Source organism: Dysidea avara, chromosome 15 (genome assembly GCF_963678975.1).
Source record: "Dysidea avara chromosome 15, odDysAvar1.4, whole genome shotgun sequence".
In the NCBI taxonomy this organism is placed as follows: domain Eukaryota; kingdom Metazoa; phylum Porifera; class Demospongiae; order Dictyoceratida; family Dysideidae; genus Dysidea; species Dysidea avara.
Window position 1 is genome coordinate 11,039,580 of NC_089286.1, and position 12,976 is coordinate 11,052,555.

Sequence of the window (12,976 nt, forward strand, 5' to 3'; positions counted from 1 at the left end):
AATTGTCATTTGTGACTAAGACCTGAACTATACATATACAACAGGTACTGGTATAGCTAGTCTATAGCTTGAGCTTTACTGTTTACCTCGCAGCATTATGCAGCAACAACACATACACATCATGTATTAAGCACACTTCTGTAAACCATTTTTCCTTAGCTGTACTTGCTGCAAGTAACAGAACCTAAGGTGAAATCACTACATACACTGTAAACAAGTCCACTTTCTCTGCTTGAAAATTATGATAACAAGCTTGGATATCATGTGACCAAATTTATTAGAGTCATGGGGATGTAGTGATACTTGTGCTCTAAATTAACTTTCATTAACATTACTAAATCTTGTTGGTGAGTGTGCTCTAACTAGGATGATTTTTTGAGGCGGAATTTTTGGTCACGCACAAAATTTTGGGAGCAATCCCTACTTAAACGGTACTACCGTACCGTTTGATAATTCTCAGTGCTACTTTCAAGGTAGGTATACATTTCTTATGATATCCACTTGTTGTAGATAGCATTTTTGTTGTGTAGCTACAATCCTGTGAAAAGGCTACAAGGTGAACAATGTATGTTACAGTAGTATAGTTTTCTTGTAAACCATGTACAGCTAGACTAGCTATAGTATACCAATACTGAGCTTCACATCCGTGGCTTTGGTCACTATAGTGACAGTCAGTTTTAGCTTAATTTCCCTCTTGCTGTTGATGTCCTTCCCACACTGGAGAATTCCAAATCTTTGCAATGCCTATAAGCAAATATGTGCTCACATGTTCATCTATCACAAGAAGTTCCTAGTAACACATCATGAGACAAGTATGATAGCTGAGTGAAACACTGACACACATGTGAAATCTGTAAAGAAGAGACTTCGTTGAATCTACCTGGTGTAAAAGTAAAAAATGCTGTCCAAATCAAATATGATCAAATCACCCATCACAGAGAAGGCACCAGCTATAGTAAAGTCAAGTGCCATACATCACTAACAGAAATTCCCACAAGATCTGACTCTTTTCAGGCACACTATCACACATCTCAAAGCTAATCCCACAGGCTGTCACACTTGTAAGACTTTCCTTGTTTACTGGATACCAACAAGGCAAGTATTTTAAAAACCTATTAGCAACATGACCCATATGTACCAAAAAGCAAAGTGGTGTAAACAAGCTCATTTCAACATCTTTTAATATGTTGTTTGCATTTTCATTGTTTATGTATACTATTCAAAGTGATGATACGAAGAGGAAACTTGGGCACCATGGGTGGGGCTCACATCAAAAAAGCCTTCTGATGGCAACTCCCACGGCAGATACCTCAACACATTATTGGTGCCAAATGCAAGCAAGATGCATGTTCACCATCTATTGGCCAAATTGAGTTAGTACAATTATATTAACACACAATTACACTGATTTCAATTACCGTTGAAGCTGCTTGAAATACACAGCAAAGTTAGTGGTTAGTTCGTTCTTTAGCTTCCCCTCCTGCAGTTCTTCCAGGCTAGCCCTAAACACTCGCTGTAGGTCGTCATCCTCAACTGGTGATGGTAATGACGAATCTAGAGTAGCCCGGGACTATTTAATTTATACGCCTCTACCAAGCGTATGTCCTTACCTTGAACTAACTGCTTGCCGAAAACAACAATAAACCGTCTCGCTAACTTCTTTGCCATCCTGATCTCTCTGTTTCGTTTTACGCGTGAACAGCTAAAATCCTGATCGATGCGCGTTATTTAGAGTCCAACCCCACGTGATCTTGTACTTTATGCTTGTAAAAAATAAATAAGAATACAACTTATACAAGAAACAAAATATATAAATTTTCATGTTACAAAATGCATGCATAAAAACTAGCTAAAAGATTCTGAAAATGCATAGAAAAATTGTAATAGTTTTGCTATATTAAGACACTTCTTTTTCTATGTCATTGGCTAGGTTCTTATATCCAGCACTCCTCAAGCAGCACCGTCTCCCAGGATACATTACCAGATTTCAAGTATTCTCTAATCATTGCACCGTGACAGTCTTCCACATCATAATGATTACTCTTCTCAATTTGATGTGTTTTAGATCCATCGTCATCGTTGAGTAGAAAAGCTGCCAATGTCTGCCAATGTCTTCCAGTCAGCAACTCTCTCAAAATACTTTGTTAGAGTTTGGTTGTTGAGTTCTGTAAAGAGACACTTAATTATTTTGAGGGGGATTCCCAGGGGTTATTTTTTAAGTTGTGACCAGGCTGAAAGTTGATCCCACAATTACATGGACTACCTGAAGTATACTTGTTCAGGTTTTAGCCATACACTTCAGGGACTAGACCAACTAAAATTTTTTTAACAAATGCCAAATGTTTTCCTTTGTACACATAGCACAAGTCTTTATCCTGTATCATGCCCATATATGGCTAAAAAAATTTGTGGGGATTCTTTAAGGATGACAGAAAGAATATCACACAATGCAAATTAAAATAACAAGGATAGACATTACTACATGTGGATTAAATCATATACTAGATACATGTTTTTCATTATTTACTCTTGGCATAGGTTATACTGTGTTCAAAAACTGACCTACAAATACAGCTTTCAACCATATAAGAGAGAAGTCCCTTGGGAAAATTTCTTGCTTTGTTTTAATTATTACTAGTTACTGTTGTATATAATGTCTTACTTGTTGAATATCTACTGCTGTCACCAGACATGTCTGTAATGTATCCAATATGTACATAACTACAGCTACACAGGTGAGAATAAATATAATTCTACCTATAACATATAGCCTGAACAGTCAGGAATCATATTATCACCCAGATCACAATTATCACAGTAAATTATGTAAAAGCATGTTTAGAATAAGTGTTCAAACTCGACATCTAAGTGATGCAAGGGGCTTGATATATAGGATAGATCTACAAAAACCCGACATAATGATGGATTTTTTGGTTCTTTATTGTATATTAGGGATCACGGAGATTTGGATTTTCCTAGCCAAAAAATTCACCCAAAAACCAGCTCCACAACTCCATCCTGCCACCTTGACAGTATTGGTTAGATATAACCAAGCCCCAAAAGTGCCTTCAGTATGATCCTAAAGGCTTCCAATATACGAAATTTTAAAATATGTATATATATTCAATGGAATTTTCTACTGACTAACTGCCTACCTGCCTGATGCCAAGCGTAACTCCATAACGGCTAAGGCTATGGGCTAAATTTGTTCACTGTTTGACATCACTTCGTCCCGAGACATGCCTTTTGGTGTACCGCAGTACACCCCCTGTACGTACAATGCATGCATCATGGACTTACCTTTGTCCTCCTTTGTGTCCCATTTCTTTTTTGCTGACAGCCAAAGGTGTTGATTCGTGGTAGCACAATGCATGGCTTCCCTACAGTACATTTGTAAACGGGAATCGTCCATATTTTCCATGGTGAATGGACTGATTGCAGAGATGATTCTAACACTGTCTTTGTTTGTAACACTGTGTAATGGGCTGAACATAGCTGAAAGTGAAGCGTAATGGCCACTGCACTTTCGAAGCAGTTTTTGATAGCTGGGGCACACGTTCAGACAAAAACATTAATTCAGGTGCCATCCTTTCTTTTGATGCTGCATATGTGGGTCCACCAGTCATTAATAATGTTACAAAAAAAGTAAGCAAACAAGTTTAAGGAAAATTAGAAAATTTAAGTTTGATTAGGGATCATAGAAAAAAAGTAAGGAAACAAGGGAGATACTAGAAAATATATTATATTATATATAATATATTATATTATATGTATATATATATTATATTATTTATTATCATTATACATATTGTAGATAGAATCAGGTGTCTCTTGACTCCGGTGATAATAGTTTGCTTTTTTTTTGGTTTTGCCACTATGGAAAAGCTAGGCTAATACACTATGGAAAAGCTAGGCTAATACACTATGGAAAAGCTAGGCTAATACACTATGGAAAAGCTAGGCTAATACACTATGAAAAAGCTAGGCTAATACACTCTTTCTCTAGCTAAAGTCCATGAAGTGCCAACAGTTTATCGGGTACAGTATTATTACACAACAGAATGCTCAAAATCAAAATCTCTAAAGCACGTGATGGCAGATGAGAAGCAACACCTACGTCTCAGCCATAACAAACACAACTACAATTTGTTACCCGTTTGTCTGCCAACATCAGGGGTTCAGTTTCAGGTCATAGGATTGCACCTTATGCACCTTTATTGAACTATAGGTGAAAAGATGAAAGTGAAAACTGCAGCTACTTATATTTCCATATTGTACATTTTTCAAAGGCCAAAGGTGTGCTGTATTTTCTAACAGTGCTGTATCTACCCAAGAGTGCTGTATTTCCCTTTGATCTATATAATACAGTACAGCCTACACCATAGCCCCAAACAGTAAATAATTGTACCCGCAATATGTAGTAAGCTATGATACCATTCGTTTTTCTAAACCAAGAGTACAAAAAGACTTTTTCTTTCCTAAATCAACAACAGGGTACAGTACAAAACCTGCAAAAATCGTGAAGGTACAATCACTAGCTGTCTATTTAAAACAAAGATTGATAGTACAGTTGCTAAATGTTCCAGAGGTTTGGCTGTGTAATACCACTACTAGGCTGGCAGCAGACGTACATCATATGTAACAGCAGGCTTAATTCTCTTCAACAGGATTCTGACCACGAGAGCAATCAGACTGTACTACAGAGATCTTCGTATTATTAGAATTTTTGATTGAACAGTAGACGTAATTATTACACCAGATTACACTCAGACTATACAACAGGCATCTCTTACATATTGTGATCCATCAGTCCTCCGCGTCTCCATTACATATCAGCATAATCACTTGCACAGTAGCTCAGGATCTTGACTTTCTAGTAACTCAGGTGGTACAGAATCATTAGGTATAGTCGCTGATCGATTTGATGCCAATTCCTTAAAATTTTCATAGCCCAGTTTGAATTCGCCCGAGTATTTGCAGGAATTACTCCTTTGGCAGTCTTTTCACATTCAGGAGAACTCACTGTCCAGAGCAATAAAACGACTATGATTAAAGCTATACAATCTTTCACAGGTGCTGTAACTGCTTTCTTCTCAGTTTCCTTCCTCTATGTCCGAAGCGGTAATTGTACTTTCTTGGTTACTGAACTATCATTGTTGTGCTCGGCATTGTTCTCACTGCTCAACAACATGTGTGTTCAGCAGTTAGAGATTACATTACAAATGAGGAGTTACATGTTTTGTTCTGTAGATGGTGTTCCTATTTACTGATGGTCATGTTGTTCAAGAAGGTACACAGTATAAACCTGGCTGGTTTGTGCAGTTTACTTCTATCACTTGTAGGATTCCTAGAACTTATCAACAATATGTTGACTAGTGGTATGGTACCTGCTCTGTTTGCTGATGATGAAAAGGATCAGATTATTGGACAAGTAATCAGTCTCATACATGTAACATTTTACGATTACATGTATATGTACAGTACCTTTTGTGTCTAGCAATGAAATAGTGACACACACCAAATACTGACTCAGGATCAAGACACACGATAGTGTGTCGTGCGGACCAAGCAGCCAGCGCGCCACACTGTGGATATATTGACAGGAAGAAAGAAAACATCATTTTCACACCTTTGTATCTCGGTCATACCTTATCCGACTGGAACAAAATTTGCTGCAGAGTTGCCCGCCAGCTAGGGGAGTCCACATTCCAAATTTGAAGGAAATCGCTCAAGCCATTTCCGACTTACGAGCAGCCAAAGTTTCGGTTTTTTTCCTTCGTTTTTTTTTTCCTTTGTTTTCGCACATTTGCAAAAATTGCTATTAAATGCAAACATGTACTCCGATTGCCTTGAAATTTGGCACACAGAAAGGCAGTCCAAAGGCAAATTCTAGTATCAAATTTGGTGCAAATCCGATGAACGATTAAGGATTTATACCTCCTCCTACACAATAACATTAAACTAGTGACTTGATAGTAACCACATCAATAAATAGCCAATTTACAAATTCAATAGAACATGATATAAATAAAGTACATCAGCTCTCACAAAGAACACTTGGCAAGGATAGTAGCTGATAAGTCAATGATACAGTATGTTTTATGTAACATCATAGTACAATCTGACATACTATGTTATGGCTGCTCCCACCCTAATCATTTCAGATTAGAAAGCATTACAACAGAAAAATGCCACAATTTCAAATAATCACTGGGTCTCAAATTAACACACCTAATATGGTCATAGTCTCTGTGCAATACTATAAACAATGAAGCAAAAGATGTCTTCCTTTTAAATTTGAACACATCAAGGAGGATGCAACATGGAGGAATGAAATAGTACACATTGATAATGGTGTGGTATACCTTGTATTGGATAAAAGTTGCTTAAAGAAATACAATTCTCAGTCCACAATTTGAGTACCAGTATGTAGTACCCATCAGTGTAGGCAACCTCCCTTATTGTTTCACTACTTGTATTTGTGTGATCTCTAATTGAACAAAATTTTTGTTACCTGTTTTGTAACATTAAATGAATGGTGCACTCACAAATGCCAGATTAGAAGAAAGAATGGTGCCAGGCTAATTGTTCTTAACTGAATATGTGTACCCCATACTGAAATAGTGAAGTGGTCATTACACTTCATTTTCAGCTATGTTCAGCCATTATACAGTGTTACAAATGAAGAAGAATAGGAGAAAGACCTCTGCAATCAGTCCAGTCACAGTGGAAAACTCGGACAATTCCTGTTACAAACATAGGGAAGCCATCACATCACGCTATTGTGAATTGACTGTCAGCAATGATAAATGGGACACAAAGTACACAGGTAAATCCACAAAGCATGTATTGTATGTGTTGTGGTATGCTAAAGAACACCTGTCAGGTTGAAACAATGTCAAACAATGAAAAAAATTAAGCCCTTAGCCTTAGCTGTTATCAAGTTACGCTTCTCTGAAGGCATCGGTCACTCAGGCAGTTAGGTAATTAGTCAGTGAGTAGAAAATGCCACCAAATAAATCTTTTTCAAAATTGTAACAACAGGTCCTACTAAAGGCACTTTTGCACTAGGTTATACCTAACCATGCACAATGAAGGTATTGTAAGGTAGCTGGTTTCTGGTCAATTTTGTTTGGCGAGAAAGTGCAAGCCTCCATGATCCCTAATATACAGTACTACCATACTGTATGATACACTATAAGGTCCCATCCTTCACTACCCCACTACAACCACACCTGATCGACACTATCAGTGGATGATGGAACAATCACAGGATAATCAGTTGTGTCTGTTGTGTCCACTACATCATGATCACCAATAACTTGTAGTGACTGTAGAGTAGAAACAATTAGTGATGACATCACTTGTTAAAAGGTCAATTGTGGTCACATGATAAAATTGTATTTGTGGTGGTACATGTTCCTCATGTTTGTGGGTACAGTAATAATAACCACAACACTAACCAACTGCCACACAAATAGATAACTCTTTTGTTGTTGTGGAGCTTCCTTTGTTGTCTAACAATAAATCTAATGATTCAATAGAAGTGTTTACAACACAGAGTACTGCAATATGAAACATTCATTTAGCTACAAACTCAAAGTCTGATCACTAGTTATGTCAATATCTTGTGTTATGTGTACTTGTGTGATGTGTAGTAACAAAATGGTGGAAGGAAATTCACAGTACAGATCTTTACACAACACCACTGAGCTGTACAACCAAACACAATCATTCCCTGGTTGGCCAGAGTTCCATCAAGGCATCAGATTGTTTGTACAGTTTACCACTGGGCTCAGATAAAGCAGCCAACAAAGCAGACCACTGAACCATGACTGTAAAATTTAATAGTGTATACTCACATCCAATAGTTCCTCAATAATGTTCCCTGTAGTGTTATATAACATCACTATGGTAACATCACCATCTGAAGATGACTGGTTTAAGTTTAATTTCTTATCAACCTGTATGTGTGTAATTATAAATAGAAATACATACAATTTTGTATAAATACATCAAGTTATACAAATACATGCAGCAAGAGAACACACGTCACCTCGGGTGTGTGTTGTGTAGCCAGTGTACAAATCCATTAGGAGCAGGTAATAGTTTATCAACCTGTTAACTGACATATATGACTATACAATGATAATACCAGTCACACCTTAAAGTCACCAACTCCAGTTTGTGTGTGAAGTCTGTTACACATAATACAACAACACAAGTACCTGTAGCAATAAAACACTCTAATAGAACATACACTGAAATGTTCTTACTTGACATAACAATGATAATCCATCTGGAGAACTGATGTCTTGTCTATTACATACCTGTGGACATGGAGGAAGATGATTGCAACATGATTACACTGGTCAATAATACAATTACATGTCATGTGTTGTAACAAGTGATCTATTAACAGATACATGATTGTTGTGAGCACATTGTACATTGCACACAAAAAGGTACACATAGATACAACAAAACTTTAATACTTGTTGTTAATACACACATGAGCACAAACACGTACACACACACGCATGCACCCACGCACCCACGCACGCACCCACCCACACGCACGCACGCACGCACGCACACACACACACACACACACACACACAAGCATGCACGCATGCACGTACACACATGGTACCCTCACCTGTAAAGTAATAACAATACTGGTAGAGAACACTGAGGTAGTTTATCAGGTGAAATTTGTAGTACCACATTCAAATAATGTACACGAGAGTGTCCTACAATATCAGAAGATCAACATCACATTTGAAACATCAACTACACTATCATACAGTACTACTTGTACACATACTAAATAATTGGAATACACAAAATATCAATGTTCTTCAAAAACTTTCAATGTTCTGTTGATCTGTTCTACTATACTGACATGTTTTGTATAGTGTTACACTGATATACATATTATCACATTTACCGATACCGACTATTTCCTCATTCTTGTAAGCGATATGCTGATATTATAACCAATATTCTTCAGAACAAGGGAGGACGTCACCTAAAGTTTGTGTGTACATTGCATTGTAGTAATTAATTGTGCGGGCGGCAGAGTCTACAAGGTCTGCTACAGCTTTTCCACTAGCCTGAAAAGCCAAATAGTTATAAACAGCTAAGCCAAGAGTGTATTCCAGACCCTTTGCAAAGGGAATTGACTAATTACATGGGTGGCCAATAAATATACACAGCCTGCTATAGCCTTGCAACAATACTTTTCACAGACAAGCAAGCCTAAACATTTATAACACAGTTACAACAGAATACCACTGTGTTCACTGTCACACGTTCATTGCCGTCTTTACTGATTGATTATGGGTTTCAGTTAATCGGGTAATTATTTCTGCTTCATTATCGATATTTGTAAAATTAGCTATTGGCTGTTACCGATTATTCAACCGATTATCGGTGCAACACTAGTTTTGTATCATGTAACAGCAGTTTACAACTTCTAATAATTTTTTTCTATAAAAATTTGCATGTTGAACAAGACAAGCCCAAGCATACATGTAATGATATTACACAAGTACTGAAGATATTTTATATTTTATTTACTTATTAAGGCTTTACAGCACAAATGCTAAAGGTCTGTAGGACACTTAACATGAGCCAAATAGTCTCTGTACAAAAAGTAGAGTAAGGAGCATGTACAGGCTCAATACATATTTTAGTTCTACTTAGTTTGCAATGGTGTGATTTACATAAATGTTAAAGCATTGCCGCAAGTGCTATGTGAAAAATAAAGTACAAGGCGTGGCTGAGATGCTAATAAAGTATGAGGCAAAGCCGAGTGCTTTATTAGCATCGAGGCAAAGCGCCAAGTGCTTTATTTTCATATAGCACAAGCAAGGCAATGCTTTAAATGATTTATGAAACTTTCTAGTCGTGTAGTTCACCATACACTAGGACTCACAATTAACATGTGTTGCACGAATTATTAGCAGCCTGAATGCACACAAACTAGTTAAACAAAGTAACTCACACGTAGTTCACCATAGTTTGGCATGGTAGACATTCATTGCGTATTTTCGCAGGTTTTGCTCACATCCCACAATCGATTCTATTGTGACAGAGGGTGAAGTATTTCCGTGATATCTCCAGGACTTGTCCGTTTACATTAACAAACGTAACAGCAACGTTACCTTCTCCCACCCATCATTAAAGCATTTAGGTATGTCTATAAAACCAATCTAGCGGTAGAACTCGTATTGGCTGGGGTGATTGACCACTCAGTGCGGCGAGGCTATCAGCCTTCACCGGCTTGGGTGATCAGACATACTGGCGTGAGCACTGCAGGCTATTAACTTGCACTAAGGCATGTGGGCAACTTGTCTTGTATTGCCCACAAAGAGTGCTTTATTGTACGAATAAAGCACTCTTTGTGGTCAATAAAGCACTGTTTGCCCTAAAGTGTACTTTATGAAATTTAAAGTACACTTTTCCCTTTGATCTTACCCACGCAAAATTGTAATAATATAGGGGAAAAATGCTGCCGTTATGGAGTAATTAATTCTTACAGTAATGATGATGTGTGGCAGTCATGATAGTCAACAGTAACAGTGATCAACAATTATTACATTATGATCATTTTGTACAATACATTACTTTCAACTGGTAGTATGACTATATTTAATAAAATATTTTGTTAACGTTTCATAGTACACGTGGTCTGCTCCTACCTCCTATGTGTCTTCAATTCCGGTAGTGCTTATAAAGAGTACAAAACTAACCTAGTATAATATGTAATATTGAGATCACATGATCCGGTGTAGTAGTCTGGTGATCCCCACTAATTATCAGGTACTCAGTATACAATGATAAGATGGCTAACAATAACTGCTCCTGACTGGGAGTGGTCTGTAATGGAATAATTATAAACAAACATACGAAGTATTGAGACAATGTCTTCCTGTATAGTGGAACCTGTCTTTATATAATTATCAACCACCTGCTTAGTCACATCAAGTCAGGTTCCACTGGGACAGAATACACTTCATTTATGTACATGCACCATGTAACTAACCACTCTATATAAACTGGGTGAATAAAAAAATTGATTGTTTTTTCAGCAATCCCTATTCTCCCATTACAATTTTCAGCTTTTTTATTCATCTAGTTTGTGCACTTCCTATTAATCCAGTAATGGATTTGTTTTATTAATAGTGATTGAATTATACATAGCAATGTAGTCAATGTTCCAGTACACATATGAAACTGATCAAATTGCAATGTACATACAGAGTCTCCTAATATGAGCTAGAATTTACACTACTAGTGTTTTTAATAGCTGTCAAATTCAATGCAATGTGTTATCAGATACACTTGACTACATTATTAAAGTGTTTATGTGACTACTCTATTAGAGTATTTTGATATTCGGTAACCCGTCCACGTACAATAATCACGGAGCAAAAAACCATCTTGCAACAGTCTTCAGCACAGATTAAGCTTCCTGGCCTATACTGAGTTTAATAAGAGAACAGATTTTATTAGCAACAAGCAGCGCACACCAGAAAATCTACTCTGAATGTGATCTTGTATGGCTTTGCATGTGGTGTAATGGTATTTTTGGCAAGAAGAAATGGCCCAGTTAGAGGTGTTTCCATCTGAAAACAAAATCAAAAAAGTTCAAGGACTTATGGACATGCCTTGCTACTTTTATCCCAGTATTCTCCTTGTAAACTTTGCAGTGTGTTAATGAACTAAACTAAATGTCAGTTTTGTCTGAAATACACTTAATGTTTCCTTTTCACTTGATACTTACTAGTGGACCTATACTCATTGCAAATAACCACCAGAGTTGTTTTGAGTTAGAGGATGCTTTCCGAGGTGTGCATTTTATTAGAGTTTTTGAAAAAAACATGGGCAATCCCTATTGTGAACTAGGACTGAGGTTTTTTAGTATTCGAATACTCTCTAGAGTTAATGATCGAGTACTCACAAATACTAACTACTTGTGGTCATATCCATTTGACATGTTTTATACTGACTTTAAGCATTTTTCAAGTAACAACATACACACTGTATTAAAGTATTGATGTTAGTGTTTCTGACAAGAAATTATGCCAATCAAACTCTGTAGCCTTCATTGTGTCACTCCCTGATGGCAAATGCATCATGTGAGCTGGGTCATGTGTCATGTGATCTTAACAAGTACTCAAGTACCAATTTTACTATCCAAGTACCAAAATCCTTAATGAGTAGTTGAGTATTTGCAGTATTAGTTTCAGCCTATTATGAACCCACTATCGTAGGAATAGTTGATGTAAACCACAAATTCCTATTTTGACTTGATTCAAATTTCCAAATTTCCAAATTTCCTTGTCTACATGATACACTATAGCCAACCAGTAGTGCATAATATGTACTTCAAAGTTCCCACAACACATTTTTAAATTCCACACTATTACCTTCTCGTTGTCACTACATTACCAAATATGGAAATGAGTTACTAAATCTAGTAACAATCACTTACTAGTCACGTGACCTCTTGGTTGGCTTAGTATCCACTGGATTGGTTGGCATGACATCCACAAGATGACTAAAGATCCTACAAACAAGAAATGTAGAAGTAGTTTGTGTTGAAGAATTTAGCTCACTTCAAACACAACTTCAACCAATCCACCTTTGCCTCCTGAATGAAAAAAATAATGTGCGTACTAAATTTGTAAATACGTGTATACACAGACACAGGTCATTCCATGTCAAATCACTGAGAAATTGTAGGGTCACCACTTGGATTTCAACGAAACTTGGTGTGTTTGTACTGTAGTACCTATGGTGCTCATCACCCATACCAATTTTTAGCCTCATGGCAGAGCATGTAACTAAAGGTTTATGACAGAGAGTCAAAATAGGGATTTATGGTTTACATTACCACCCCCGTGATCCCTTCTTGTTTTGTGGCTTTTTTCAGCAATCCCTATTCCTATTTTAAAATTTCCAATTT

General features: G+C 37.0%; 1 protein-coding gene across 3 annotated transcripts in view; it reads right to left on the bottom strand.

Annotated features, from left to right (window-relative positions):
- Positions 1-12,976, bottom strand: part of LOC136245998 (uncharacterized) — a 220,963-nt gene that overhangs the window by 189,189 nt on the left and 18,798 nt on the right. Inside the window, exons 6-11 of one of the 3 annotated variants that reach the window (XM_066037456.1) lie at positions 12,627-12,661; positions 12,503-12,577; positions 10,758-10,884; positions 8,660-8,753; positions 8,277-8,330; positions 8,163-8,228 (exon numbers count right to left, since the gene is read on the bottom strand). The exons of 1 other annotated variant lie outside the window; for it this stretch is intronic. In XM_066037456.1, the coding sequence (XP_065893528.1) occupies position 10,884; positions 12,503-12,577; positions 12,627-12,661 (111 nt within the window). In that variant the 3' untranslated portion in view covers positions 8,163-8,228; positions 8,277-8,330; positions 8,660-8,753; positions 10,758-10,883. Of the gene's footprint in view, positions 1-8,162; positions 8,229-8,276; positions 8,331-8,659; positions 8,754-10,757; positions 10,885-12,502; positions 12,578-12,626; positions 12,662-12,976 lie in introns of those variants that run through there. One more of the 3 variants, XM_066037454.1, reaches the window with a different exon arrangement.